This window comes from Phytophthora sojae, assembly GCF_000149755.1.
Source record: "Phytophthora sojae unplaced genomic scaffold PHYSOscaffold_10, whole genome shotgun sequence".
Taxonomy (NCBI): Eukaryota; Oomycota; class Peronosporomycetes; order Peronosporales; family Peronosporaceae; genus Phytophthora; species Phytophthora sojae.
In genome coordinates, this window is record NW_009258124.1 from 608,467 (window position 1) to 622,764 (window position 14,298).

At 51.0% G+C, this 14,298-nt stretch overlaps 4 protein-coding genes across 4 annotated transcripts; 2 read left to right on the forward strand and 2 right to left on the reverse strand.

Annotated features, from left to right (window-relative positions):
• Window positions 1–3,532: 3,532 nt before the first annotated feature.
• On the reverse strand, window positions 3,533–3,751 carry PHYSODRAFT_525044 (hypothetical protein; the record flags this gene model as incomplete). Its single annotated transcript, XM_009537093.1, has 1 exon — window positions 3,533–3,751. The coding sequence occupies one exon, from the start codon at window positions 3,749–3,751 to the stop codon at window positions 3,533–3,535; it is 219 nt and encodes a 72-aa protein (XP_009535388.1).
• A 2,124-nt stretch (window positions 3,752–5,875) lies between these two features.
• PHYSODRAFT_339192 (hypothetical protein) lies at window positions 5,876–6,813 on the forward strand (the record flags this gene model as incomplete). Its single annotated transcript, XM_009537094.1, has 4 exons — window positions 5,876–5,942; window positions 5,981–6,177; window positions 6,260–6,717; window positions 6,792–6,813. The coding sequence occupies 4 exons, from the start codon at window positions 5,876–5,878 to the stop codon at window positions 6,811–6,813; spliced, it is 744 nt and encodes a 247-aa protein (XP_009535389.1).
• Window positions 6,814–6,844: 31 nt separating this feature from the next.
• Window positions 6,845–8,436, reverse strand: PHYSODRAFT_339193 (hypothetical protein; the record flags this gene model as incomplete). Its single annotated transcript, XM_009537095.1, has 6 exons — window positions 6,845–7,309; window positions 7,359–7,375; window positions 7,428–7,657; window positions 7,742–7,947; window positions 8,044–8,284; window positions 8,369–8,436. 6 exons carry the CDS (start codon window positions 8,434–8,436, stop codon window positions 6,845–6,847), a joined length of 1,227 nt encoding a protein of 408 aa, XP_009535390.1.
• A 186-nt stretch (window positions 8,437–8,622) lies between these two features.
• Window positions 8,623–9,021, forward strand: PHYSODRAFT_339194 (hypothetical protein; the record flags this gene model as incomplete). The annotated part of the gene is made up of 1 exon (XM_009537096.1): window positions 8,623–9,021. One exon carries the CDS (start codon window positions 8,623–8,625, stop codon window positions 9,019–9,021), a length of 399 nt encoding a protein of 132 aa, XP_009535391.1.
• Window positions 9,022–14,298: the final 5,277 nt, after the last annotated feature.

The following is a 14,298-nucleotide window of genomic DNA, read 5'->3' on the forward strand; positions in this document are numbered from 1 at the left end:
TCGTGACCGCGTTCCTGAATGGTGTGCTCACCGGTGTTGAGATTTTTATGGAGCAGCCTGAGGGCTACAATGACGGCACTGGGCGAGTCTGTCGCCTACTTAAAGGACTATATGGACTAAAGCAAGCCTCGCGAATCTGGAATAACACGCTTCACAAGCACCTGGTTGAGATCGGGTTCAAGAAGTGTACGTTTGACGCTGGAGTGTATTGGAAAGAAGGAAAGCACAACAAAGTCTTCCTGACCGTGTATGTTGATGACATACTGATCGCCGCAGACCCGAGAGATGCTGACGGCGTGGTGGAAGCGCTGGGCAAGATGTTCAAATTGAAGGACTTAGGCCGGGTCAAACATCTATTGGGGATGGAGATTAATTATGAGCCGGGCAAGATATTGTGCATCTCGCAGACAGCGTACGTTGAGCGTATGCTTGAGAAGTTTGGATTAGCAGCAGCAAAATCAGTGCGGTCTCCTCAAGTTCACAACGAACGAACTGTACGAGTGGAGAAAACCCCCAACCTGATTAATGATCCGAAGCTGCCATTTCGCGAGATGATAGGGTCTCTACAATACCTAGTGCACTGTACCAGACCTGATTTGGCAAATGTGGTGCGGACACTTGGTCGATACCGCCTGCTCATCCCCACAACACCACATATTACTATTGTAATTCATCATCGGTAAGCTGGGTTTACGTTCACCTTCCTCATCTTATGCTGACTCTACTCTCGGAATTGAGTATCTTGTCATCTCGGATATAAAACTATACAAATACTGTAAAAACTGCAATTATGCCCCCTCCCTCTAATAGTGCCCCACCCCATGAACTTTGACATCTTTGGCTGGAACTTGCGATAGTGCCCCACCCTCAAATAGAGCACCACCCCAACCTTTTATCTGAAAAATTGAGTTTGATTCCGAGTTTTACCTCATAAATTCCAAATATTTCACATCATGATCTTAAGGTCTGTATGTCGACCAGGGATTGATAGTAATGCGATTTTCTTCTAAAATTACTATAGTAGAATTGACAAGGTCAATTCAATTATACTATTCTAATATTAATCCATTCTAGCGATCCAGAATACTATATTAATATTACTATAGAAATTTAGATTACTACTGTCGACCACCAGGTGTCCTCCATGTCGACCACCAAGGTATCCTCCATGTCGGCCACCAGGCGTCCTCGTTGATGCTTTTGTTCTCGAGCTGCATGCGACACATCGTTTTCTTGTTGTGCTCCAACAGCACGCTCTTTAGAAGAGTGATAGCTTCATCAAGATGGCGAACAGAGGACTCCAACTTTTTCGATGCCTCTATCTTCCCCAGTGGACAATCGCCATAAGGCCACACCATGTGCACCCTCACATTAGCTGTGTGCTGCCAGCGGTGCAAGGCACCTTCCCACACGTTGGGACTTGCGTGTGGGCGGCAAGCGAGCTCTTGAGCACACAGCAGGTAAACATGAAAGCCGCTGCTTCACCACTCTCCAAGATCACGTAGGGCACATCAAGTTGATGAGAAAGTTCCCACACGTCACGACGGCCGCGGTCCTGACGGTGGTGACGAATCTCGAGGAGGACTCCAAATGCGTCCGCAGTGGCCGAGGACACCGACCTTGGTGCTGCCGTTGGCGGCAGCGTGGACGAAGGGACAGCTGGTGGCGAGGCTGGCTGGGTTTCCGGTGTCAATGATGGCGGCAAGTTTGTCGGAGGCGGCGAATCCAGCGTCAAACCCAGAATTGGTGTCGCCAACATGCCCGCGATGAGCACTTGGAACTAGGATCATGGACGATCTTGGTCGAGCTTGGTCGAGCGAGCGAGTCGGAAAGAGGTTGTTGGCTTGTCGAGCTGCTGGAAGATTGCAGAATGAGCCCAAACAGAAAGCTACAATTTGTAGCCTCCAATAGCTCACTGCAGAGAGCTAGTAGACCGGTCCCGTGCGACGAACCGCGACCGCCGAACGCGCGAGCCTCCCAGCAGCGAATCCGCTTTCTCCATTGAACCGACCGAGTGCCCACATGTTAGCCAATATGTCTCTAGTATCCAAATAGTACTATTATTAGCCGAAAACACAACTAATATCTACTATAGTAGAATATAATCAGCCGACGAAAATTCTACTATTATTATAGTAGAATAATATTATTTACCGGTAATATTAAAATAATTTTACTACTGGTAATATCTACTATCAATCCCTGATGTCGACTTAACAATGTAAATGATTACTGTCAAATTTATTCTGTAAATAGACTTTTAACGCTAGTTGTTTTTGGTGTCCCACTCCCTTTATAGTGCCCCCCTTGTAATAATGCCCCAGGTTGGCAGGGGGTACTGCTGCAATACCCCACGGGGCATAATTACCGTTTTTTACAGTACATGGACGTTGTACTTGAAATTTGTTCAATTACCTGAACTACTGGGCTGCATGTACCGTTTACCCCGTTGCACTATCGGGAGCACAAGATTCTATTGATTTATGTGCTTGATTCGCGATTCGTACTTCAATTTTGTAAAGTGCTATTTTGGACATTGTCCTCCTGTACTCGGCAGATTCCGGACCGGAATCCGGAGACCTGGCATGTTATTCCGGGCGCACGCGAGGCCGTACAGCGGACAGTAGTGCGACGGCTGCACGAGTTAGGCAAGAATATGGTCGGCACAAAGTGAGCAGGTAGTTGGGGTAGAGGCAGTGGGCAGCGACAGCGTTGTGGATAGCGGTTGCTGCGGGCGGAAGTGGATCTCCCGAGTGCTTCACTCTCAACACCCCCGCAGCCCAGCGTCAGATTGGGTAGTTACGCTTCCAGGTTGCTGTTCCGACCCTAGCCAGGGGAACGCTTGCTGTGTGGGTTGATTGAGTTTTGTGTGTGCTTGTCGGAGTGCTCTATGCCGGATCAGAAACTTCCGATTGGTACGATTCCAACCTACATGCGTCTACGATGGTGCCGCTGACTTTGAGCGCAAATATAGAGCACTAAGCGTGCGATATACAAGGTGCAGAGCTGGCGCCAGCGCTCCCATAACGCCGATGCGTTGCGTGTAGGTTCGCTTGATCGAATGAGTACATTCGCGCGTTGGTGGGCCAATGCAAGCGCTCATATGTCGCCCTTCGAGTGCTGGTAAACCGTGGCATCGGCTGTGCTGCTATGACGTTTGGTTTCGCTTCAGCGCATTTTTTCTGCTCTTTCTTGACATTAACGGTTACCCGGGTGCGGTTTGTATACAAATTGAGAAGGGATCCTGCGGCTGGAGGCGAAAACTTGATGGAAGCTGTAGAATACAAATAATGGGTAGCTTAGGAATACTGGATCTGGCGCTGGCATCGACGCTGGAGAACAGCCCTCCAATTGGTTAGCATCAATGAGCGACTCGACAGACTTGGGGATGTGCACACCGGACAGCCTCAAACTCCGATCGATGCCCTCTCCTGGCGCAGGCGCTGCGTTCGCCATCGTACCTCATTCTTTCACACACACACACAACCCTCTCAGCGCATGCGCATTATTATGCATGAGCCTAAACACGAGTTTACAGTGTGGTGCTCCGATTAACTTCATACCTGAGCGATTTGTAAAACCAACGGCTCTCCGTGGGTTCAATAACGGATTTAAGGTACATCAAGAGGTAGGCGAACGTCGCATCGACAACGTCCAAGGCGATATTAAATCGAGCTAAGATGCGATGGTACATCTCATCGCACACGGTTATAAGTTGCCCGTTCGCAGCTGTGGAGAGGAATAGTACCATATAGCAATCGTCGTATCCAGCAGTCAAATACTGAGTACGAAGTCTACCTTGAAAACATGATAATCACATACGAGAACGTAGACTGTCGCAGTTGTAGTGCGTTCCCTAGCTCAAATATTGCTACACGGCCACCTCCCATCGTTTATTAAGAAAGGAAACGCACCCCAGCACGTTGCTATTGAAACTCGCCCTGAATTAATGAGCACCAGGTTGGTGTCGGATACAACAGTTGCATTTGGGGTGATTGCGTACTGACAAAATACTCGATTATGATTGGGTAGATTCCACTGTCGGATATGACATTTTGCTGGATATGACATTAGCTATACGGTATAGACGGCGTTGTCGCGGATAAGTTAGAAGATTGGAAACCTGACAGGATCTTAGCCACACTCTAATCTTCTGCTAATGCCATTTCAATGACGGCAAGGGAGTTGGCCAAAACCTTCAGCAATCACGCGTGCCGAGTTGAGATCCACTGGATAGCCAAGGCGCTCACGTAAGGAGCAGCACCGCGGGGGGGGGGGGTATGAGGCCCAACCGAGGTCTTAACCGGACTATATATAGGAAACCGTCCCCCAGAAGAGGCATGCCGTGCCTCTCGCGTGAGGCGATGAGGCACTTGAGCGGGGTTGAGTAGATTGTAAACTAAGAATTGTTTGAGCGGTTAGCGCTAGCGACTTCCTACTCAACGTGTTGGGCGCCATGAAGGCGTCGTAGAGGCTCTGCTGATGGCCGATTGTTGAGTCGACAACTTGCACTTGCACAAACAACGTGGTCGAGCTATCAGAGCGCGTGCCTTGTGCGCGTAATCACCTGCACGACACGGTAATAGATAGCCGTTGCTTCGCACGTACTAATAGTTCGCCCAAAAGGATGTCACACTATTGACACAAGCGCATCTTCGTGCACAGACTTGAGAGCAGGATGGAGTGCGAAAAGAAAAAAAAGCCAAGTTGATGAGCTATCCGACGTGCACCACGGCCGGTAGCAACCTCCTCAGCATGCTCCGGGACCAACGAACCACACTGCCCCGCGCTTGGGCTATTTAATCACTACAGTCGAAGGTAGATTTATAAAAGATACAATACACGTAATTTTCTTAATAATCTGCGATCGAAGCTGCTTCAGAGGCGACTAGCGCAAAAAAAGCTAAAGAATGTTGTTAACCCCTCAGCGCTAAGCTGCTTTTCACCTGTTTTATTTTATGTAACGATACTCGTCCAACATGTTAGTCGCGCAGCATGTTAAAGTAGCGCAACGCTTACTTTACTATAGTCTCGATTAAGTTCGAGTACCGACTGTGCACAATGGCGACGTGAGCATTTCGCCAAACCGTTTGCCATGTTGTACAAACTGCATGCACATGGTGTAAATGATAATGGTTTAGATACAACATCATAAGGAATTTGGGATTAGTGGCCAGTGGCTGTTCTGTCAAACGTCAAGCAATAGGATTGCTATAGATTTCGTAGCGGTTTCCTCTTACTCTAACACCAATCGACATAGCTACAGCATCGCCACTAGCACGCATTGTATCGTTTTATATCCATTAACACCCCGTAATCTGGTCCGACAAACCCAGCCCCTAGGCGTTGCAGGAAGGTCTGACTTATGCAGCTAATTCTCCCATGGTTTAACATGTTGTATGTAAACATGTTTCTTTGTATGCATAACGTGTGGGCGTTGAGGGGTTAACGGAGCGAGCCCAGTTACAAATTGGGGATCACAAACCAGATTGCCCCACCTGGTAGTAGAGAATGTAAACCGGTTGCATCCGGAATCCGGATTGGACAACCGGATACAACCGACTTGAATCCGGATAATCCGGATTCTAGCGGATTATAACAATATCCATTTCTACGAGTTATTCCTTACAAGTTAATGTAAAATGATATAATATGAGCATGGGTTATCCAGTTCTAGCGGCAGCAAAGCGTAGATAATTGGATGAAATAGTAAGTATTATGTCCAATTGGACTGCGATTAATGCAACGGTGACTTTTTATAGTTTTGGTCACGAGCGTTTAGATTCGATATCAAGGTTTTCCCCGTTCTGTCTTGTAAGTGCAAGGCCGTCGTGGACAAGCTCAAGACGCTACAGCTGGGGCTACACAGTCTCCAATGGAGATGCAGACAGCGCTGCAGAGCCCCGCCGAGGATGAACTCATCAAGAGCGACAAGAAATGCTGTGCAAGATGTTCGTGGTGCCGAGCTTCGAGATCTAAGGCGGCGTGGGCGGCTTCTACGACTTCGGTCCGCCGGCCTGCGCGCTCAAGAGCAACCTGCTGCAGTTCTGGCGCCGCCACTTCGTGTTCGCCGACAAGCTGCTGGAGGTCGAGTGCACCAACCTCATGCCCGAGGTGGGGCTCAAGACGTCGGGTCACATGGACCCGCTTCACGGGCCTCGTGGCCGAGGGCAACAAGTCGGGCGAGTGCTATCGCGCCGACAAGCTGCTGAATGATCACGTCGAGAACTTTCTGGACAAGCACCCGGACCTGAGCTAGGAGGAGCGTGAGAAGCTGTACTCGCCCCAGGAGATCCACGAGAACTTCCAGCAGTACGGCATCATGGCGCCCGGCATGGGTGTGGACCTAAGCTTCCCCGTCCAGTTCAACCACACCTTCATTTATGGAAGGCGCTGCCGACCTGCGCGCAGCCAAAGGGGCTGCCGGCGTCGTACTCGAACAAGTTTCAGCAGGCATGCTGTCAGCAAGGAGGAGAGCGCTGTTGCGCTGACGGAGACGGTCACCGCGGCGATGAGCATCCTGTACGCGCACTCCACCTGCGAGACCAGCAGCGTCAAGTTGCTGACGTTCTCAGCTGTTATCCGTGTGGCTGCGCAGGAGTTCAAGGGCGTGTGCACGAGCGCGGCTTCGGGTGAAGTTATCTTGCCATCGCTGCTGCTGGCGAAAACGTTGGAGCAGTGGTGGTGGGGCAATCACATCCTGTACAAGCTGAGCCGGTCGGGGTGGGTAACGAGCGTAAGCGAATACGGCGCACTGGTGAGGATAATCGCTACCTCCGATCCGCATGGAGCGCAAGAATCTGCGCAAGCTGATGGCGGGTCCAGGTACGGCCGAAACGTGGCTCTACCCGGTCGTGATGGCTCGCTCGAACGCCGAGATCTTGTTGTGGAAGAAGCCGCCCCAGTGGAGGCCTGGTGAAGGTTGAGCGTCGAACCCAACGGTAACCTCAAGAACGAGATCCTGACAGTCACGACGCGGGTAATACCACGCGTCTTGACCCACCGACAGAACCGTCTTGGTCTGGAAGTCGTTTGCCTTGACGTCGGGGTGCGCGTTGACCTGGGTGAGCGTCACGCCGATCTTTAGCGTCTTGTCCTGGCCAGCCTGGGCGACCGTCAGGTCGGACGTGATCTTGACGTCGTCGTTGGCAGCGCGGAACAGAGCCATGGAGAACTCGCTGTCCTCGTCCGAACCGGTCGCGAACGTGATAGGGCCCCAGGCCTCTGGATGCGCGTTGCTCGGGTGGATCTTGTCGGCGTTCAGGAAGCCGTCGGGCTTGCCGTCCCACTCGCCGATGCGCCAGATGGGCTAGTGTTCATCTCGTACGAGACGTCGATGGTTCCCGAGGTGGACGCACCCTCAGCGACCGTAACGCTAGCCGTACCAACAGCCAACTGCTTCTTGTAGACGATGGCCTAGTAGGTACCGGGCTTCATCTTGGGCGACGTGAACGTCTTGATACATGCGGGCACCTTGACCCAGTACTGCGCGTCAGCGTTGGAGAATACTACGACGACTTCCGAGTCGCCCAAAACATCGTTGGCGTCGGTGATCGTACCGGCCACCTCGCCACACTTGGCATCCGGAACAAAGCCCGTGAGCTCCTGGTCCTGGAAGAAGCTGAAGTCGAGGGTTGAGACATCAGGGCCGGCGCCACTCGTGAGCGCAAGTGCGTACGGGCCGTGGAATTCGTAGCGGTAGTCCTAGAAACGCGTGTGGTCCGAATTCATGTAGAATGACAGCTTGTTGTTGATGTCACGGAAGAACGGTCCACCGCTCGACGTTTCGTAGCCCTGCTCCGAGATCACGAGGTAGAGACCGGCAGCGGTGCTGTTGACGCCATGGACGGCGTCGTCGACGAAGGACAAACCCGGGTAGTACTTGGAGCGGGTGGTGCCTCCCGCGTTTGTGACGACATCCGTGGCTTCAATGGCCGTTATGCCAGCCTTTGATGGTTTCCAGGATGCCCTGGTTCATCGCCGTCTTGTCCAGGCGAGCGAGGAAGCGCATCTCCGGCAGCACCAGATCGATCGTGTGCCCACGACGTTTTTGTTGAGGCAGAAGGAGTAGGACTCCTTGATGACCCTCTTCTTGCAGTTGACGTTGATGGGCTTCTTGACGTCGTTGAGGGACTGAATCACGACTTTGCCTGGCCGAGATCCGTGTTGACGTGGCTCCTGGTCATTGTAGTTGATGACCACGAAGTCGCAGGACGCCTGCCTCGTGATGATCGTCAGGCCCGCGCCGGTGTTGATGATGTATTTGTCGCCGCTGGTTTGTACCCTATCGACGGCCTCATCTTGACGGTGAGGTGTTCAAGTTTAACACACGAGAGCAAAGGGTGCCGCAGGCGCGGACACCCCGTACAAGGCGGAGGGCTGCATGGGCACGGATGAGGTGACGTTCATCAGCGACGCTGATGATTGATTCAGCATCCTGCAGCTGAGTTCTGGTGCGCAGCATCACGGCGAAGATCTACGGCGACACGGAAGTGCACCCTGGTATTCCTGGAACTGGTGGAGCTGTTCGACACGACGCTGATGAATCATCAGCATCAGTGATGAGTGCAAGCACTGCTTGCCAAGCAGGAACGCGTACGTTGTGAGCTCGTGTGTGGTGCGATGCTAATACTCTTGCTCGTGCAAATTCGCATCGTGTACTTGGGACCGTACAACCTAACGCTGCGCGTGCGCCTCATCAAGCGCGCGGTGCGTGGCGAGTACTGCGAGTCAGTGTTTTGCGCGACCCAGTTGAAGTTCGTAGCGTCGGCGTCTGGCTCAGTGGCTGCTGCTGCTGCTGTGAGTATGTTGAACGGACCTCCTGCTCTACCGCTTGTGGTGGTGGTGGTGGTGCTGCTGCTGCTGCAACTTGCAGCCTGCAAGCGGCACTACGGTTGCTGGTGCGGCAATTGGCGCTGGCGTATTGGTGGAGAGAAGGCGAACATCTCGTCGAGCGTCGCCGCGCGGCTGGCGGCACCGACAGCAAGACGGAGAGTGCCTTCAATTCTGCTTCGACACTGACTGTGTCAGTGTCTGCACTATTAATAAACAAGGAGGAGATCGCTGTTGTGGAGACTGGGACTTCACCGCGGTGCCTGCATGATCAGCAGCATCACGTCAATGACGTTCTCAGCTGGTATCGATGAGGCTGTGCAGGAGATCCAGGACGTGTGCGCCATCGCAGCTTGGTTGGGGCCTATCCTGCCATCGTTGCCGGTGTTGAAGACCTTGGAGCTGTGCAGGGGGCTACATCCTGTACAAGCAGAGCCGGGAAGGGACTACGGCGCTCAGGTGAACCTTATAAGCAAGAGTAAGGGTAATTGTGTACGCACCGGCATTGTATTGTAAATGAACTTACTCGTGAGAACAAGCAGCTACATCATTCGATTTCACGGCGATTAAAGTTGAAGAACGACTTTAGCTCGCAACTTGCCTTCACCGTATCATCACCCAGGCGAGCGCAGCGGGCGTTAAGAGCTATACCTGCTGCTGAAAATGCAACTTTGCTTGGGACCGACGTTGCCGTGACCGCCAAAAAATCTTGAGCCATTTGCTTAATCCGTGGATAAACGTTCCCCGTAGCTTGAAACCAGGCACACACACATGCTTACTTTCTCTCATCTCACTCATGCCTTCATCCGCTGCCAGCCACCGGTCGAGCTCCTTCGCGAACGAGGAATCCTCACGCTGCATTTCCCGAATGCTGATTTCAAGCTGTCTGTCGCCTATATCATCCACAGGGGTGCCACTGGATACACTTTCACCATTCTGCTGGTAAAATCGGGTCATGAGGCCTTTAAGCTCGATGCCTCGCTTTTTTTTGCTGACGGTGGACCAGAGGCTGATTGTTGTTGAGCCAGAAATGCTTCGCGGTAGTTCTTGTTGAACTCGTCTTCAACTTCGTCCTTGACTTGGGCGACATCGTCCACCAAGAGGTGGAGATGCCGCTTAGCACGCGGAGCTAGCGCTAGCGCAATCCGGGCTTCTCTGGTGTTGACCTTCACCGTGTACTCATCCATCTTGGCCTTAACTGCTTCAGCAAATTTCAGCGTCTGTTCGTCTTGTTCGTTTGCTATAGTTTCTGTTGCGTGAAATTGGATCAAACAGTACGTGTAGAGCAGGATCCCAAACACGGGGTACGTCGACGCAGATAGCATATCTGTGGCTTCTTTGATGGGCCTGGGAAACTTGTAAAGGGCGCCCACAGCCGTCCACGCCTCCTCTGAAATCTCCTTGGCCAATGAATCACTTGGACGAATAGTGAAATCCGTATATCCACAAACCTTACCTCGAATACGACGAAGCAACTCGTTCAGGGGGTGTTTTAACGTAAGCAGACTCTCCATCATAGTCCACGTACTATTCCATCGTGTAGGCACATCAAGCTTGGGCGTTATATAGTTCTCGCCCAGGTCACTACACACCACTTCAAGCGCTTCAGACAGCTTCGTTGATTCTGAAAAAAATTTCACGATGTCTCGCAAATGGCCAATCGCCGAATCAACAAATGGGCACTCATCGAGACCATCTTTTACTGCCAACTGCAGAACATGCGCGGTGCAGCGTAGCTGAATAACGGATCTTGCAGTCGAGCTAGTGGTGTTCCCGCGGGGCGATCCAGGGTCAGTCAATTCAGCGAGAACCGTTCGCGAAAGCCTATCAATATCGCGCTGCAATCGTTCGTTGATCTCAGCTACCATTGTAGTGTTGTTGGTGACATTGTCCGCTGTAATCGTCCAAATGCAGCTGAGAAGCGAGGCTTCCGTGTCTTTCTCTGCGCGAATGAAGTGGTCGGCGAGTCGTTTACCGGTGTGAGGATACATCACGCGCGTAAACGCAATAATAACAGAGCGGATCGGCCAGTTCTTGTCAATAAAGTGCAATGTTACCACCATGTAGCCTCGCTTCGACGGGGATGTCCACATGTCCGTCGTGAAGCTGACACGGCGCCCAGCAACTTCACGACAAATCTCTACCCGAGCAACACTCTCCTCCACATTCCACTGATCGAGCACTTTTTTTCGGATAGTCTGCTGGCAAGGGACATTGTACTCCGGACGTAGCTCCTTGCAAAACTCCACGAATTCCTCTTGATCAACAACCGCAAAAGAATGGGAATTCACCACGATCCATTTAATCAGCTTCTCATCGCAGCTCTTAACAGCATCTGGAGTCATCACAGCGGCGGCTATGCGGGTGGTGTCTCGAGAATTGGATGGGAGGGCGCTGGGGGTACCGTAGATCTCGGCATGATAATCGATGAGGTGCTTCCGGAAGTTGCCTGTGTTACAAGAGCTCCAGATCTTCTCGTCACCGGGGCACAACATGCATTTATAGGCACCAGTGCAGAGCTCTTCAACGTACTTGAAGACATCAGACGCGTTCTTTCGCTTGCGTTTCTGACCCACGGAGCTGGCGACACCAACAGAAGAGATAGATGGCCCTATAGAGGACAAAGTCGAGATGCTGTCGGTGTCGATGTCATGCTTGGTACGTGCGTGACGGGCGCGAGGTCGGAAGCGCGAGTTTCCGGGCTTGGGGGGGGGGGAATGGAGGAATGGAAAGACAGAAGTGGCGTTTTGCGGCCGGACAGGAGGCTACCTCCTCGAGGTCCTCGAGGTCCTCGGCTCCCGCGTAGTGGTCAAGTCCATTCCTCTCCGGTTCTCTCTCTCCTAGTCGATATGCTCGTATCAAGTCGATGAGGCGAAACTAAAATACACTGAGCAAGACAAAGCCATGATTGGTCCATTTTTGCCCAATAAACTTCCAGTCCAATCGGATTTGTTTCGGATTGGATCCGGCTTAAATCTGGTTGCCGTGGACCGGATTCAAGTCTATTCAAAACGGATTGGCTGATCCGTTTACATTATCTACCTGGTAGTAAGAAATCAATCACTTACTCACTCACTTACTCACTTACTCATTCACCCACTTTCATTTTCTCACTTACTTATAGCTATTTTATAATCTAATTGTACTTACTTGCTTTCTTACTTTCTTTTAAGAATTTTAAAATATCACTCTCTTCATCATTACTGTATATATGAGCTGTTTCTCATGAATGCATGCGCATACAGGGACTGAAGCATCGATTCGGGGTGAGTAGTGAAGGGGGTGGGTAGTATAGCCATCACCCGACACTTACAATTTAACGGAATAGTTTTAATGACGAATCGGCATGCGTCAGATTTAAGTACAGCCAACGAGTAAACTTTGAACTTCGGTTCTTACGCTCCAAACGTACTCGACACCTTCGGGCGCTTTGTTAACACGCGTTACCTGGACAACAAAAACCGGTATTGCGCTCATTCCGCACGACGCACGACGGGTCTCGCGGCCGATTAGTTAGAGAGTACGAGGAAGGCAGCAAAGGCTCTTGTAGATTCTGTATACCCACTGAGTTGAGACGATAACGACTTTTGCCCTTCTTGCATTGTTGTAACGAAATTGCTAACTCCCAGTAACACATCTACCCAACTTATTGCATCGGTATAAACACGCAGGATTGATGATCGTCTCAATGTCGAGGTTATCGACAAGTTGATTATTGTCCAAAAGGTCTTGCCTCTGGGCAAGGACATGTATGACGCTGTCGGCGCGCGCTATGATGAAGCGACCCAGTACGGGCACTAGCCGTAACTTGACGTGATGGAAGCCTGCGCAGAAAGTTCAAGACTCCGCACGGTATGTACAAGCCCACGGAGTGTGCTGATATCCCAGAGCAGATCGAGCAGCCTAAGAATATTAAGCAGCTCATTGACGAGGCATCGGGCATGTTCGTGTATTGAAGATAACGAAACCGAATGGATTCCGGATCACCGAGCTCTGCGACCTTCCTTGCGACAGTCCTTTGTGACTTTGACAAGATCGAAGTCGTGAGTCGACATGTAGTCGTCCGAGCCCCGTGTGTCTGATCCACTTGGAGCGATCCCAAAGAGCAGGACGTCTTTATCTACGTAAAATGCACAGGTATAGGTGAATACATGTATATGTACAAAGAACGAGTGGGGATTACAAAGAAAGTCGGATTAGACTGACCACTTGATTGCTAACAAAAACGACTCTCCCCATCATGCGTATGAGACAGTGCCATCCTACTATGCACGCGGGTACTCCGATCGGATCCGGCAGGGAATACACCTACTGGCTCTAATGGCATGCCTTATTGCATCCGATATAGCAGGGTATGCAAAAGAAACGGCACGCAAACACAAAAGAACACTATATACACTACATTTTACTCTGTAAGACTTTGGATGGGCCTACGCGAGCTAATGGAGCCCCAACAAAAGAATAGTAGCCTGAGAAAGTGGCCAAGTAGGAGAAAATCGGGCAGGCGTCCGCTATAATTATACAGACACGGCGTTAGCCAAATACATGTAGCGGTTGTAGAGAGGGGGGCAATTGATTGCTAGCTACGTACAACGGTTTTTTGTTTTCGAGGCATGCTGGGATGTAATCATAGGATTCTTCTAGCATAAACCTGCGCTTTTGCTTGATTTTTGTTCAACCCCAATAACAATGAACCCAAAGCTGTAGTATATACACCCTGTTAATTTGTAACTACCCATACGAAGGCGTCTTAGACAACATATTCGTTTGTCTGTGTCAACCAGTTTCCCGCAGGTTATAGACATGTGCCGTACTTATGGAAGACAATATTTAGATCAAGTACGCATATTTTTAACATGTAGTATACAGCTTTAACATGGATCAAAGTCAGGACCCGGAAAACCCCGTGAGTGCGGGGGGGTTAAGAACTCTGTCCCTTCAAGACAGCTGTGCGCCGGAAATTTACGTCGTCACGAAGGCGTACGTTTCAGGTCGCAACCAAGTACAAGGCTCGTGTTGGCGTCATAGCCGAGAGTTCTCTCCAACCAGAGCGCATTTCCCCACAGCGGGGGTGGACCCATCAATGCGACTGCTTCAAGCACGGTGGAAGATAGTCTCGCTAGTGCGGTTGAAGATCAATGAAGATGAAGGCCAGGTCGGTGAGCTTGCTGAAGAATGAAACGCTGGTGTTCAGTGAAATTTGGTAGTTAGTCCGAGAGGCGTTCACTCCTTTGAAGATGATTGGCGACCTCACTCGTGAGTAAGTCATTAGTCATACCTAATGAATGCACACCCTCTACTTCGGTTCCACTAATTACAGGCGTGCCGAGTGCCCCCGCTCTCGATGATCAAGGACGGCGATGCAGTATTCTCCAGTTCCACTCCACGTGTGGATTGGGGAATAGACGTCTCAACCAGAATGATGAGGTTTACTCAGACCGCCCGGTTGCTGAAATTGGGTACCCA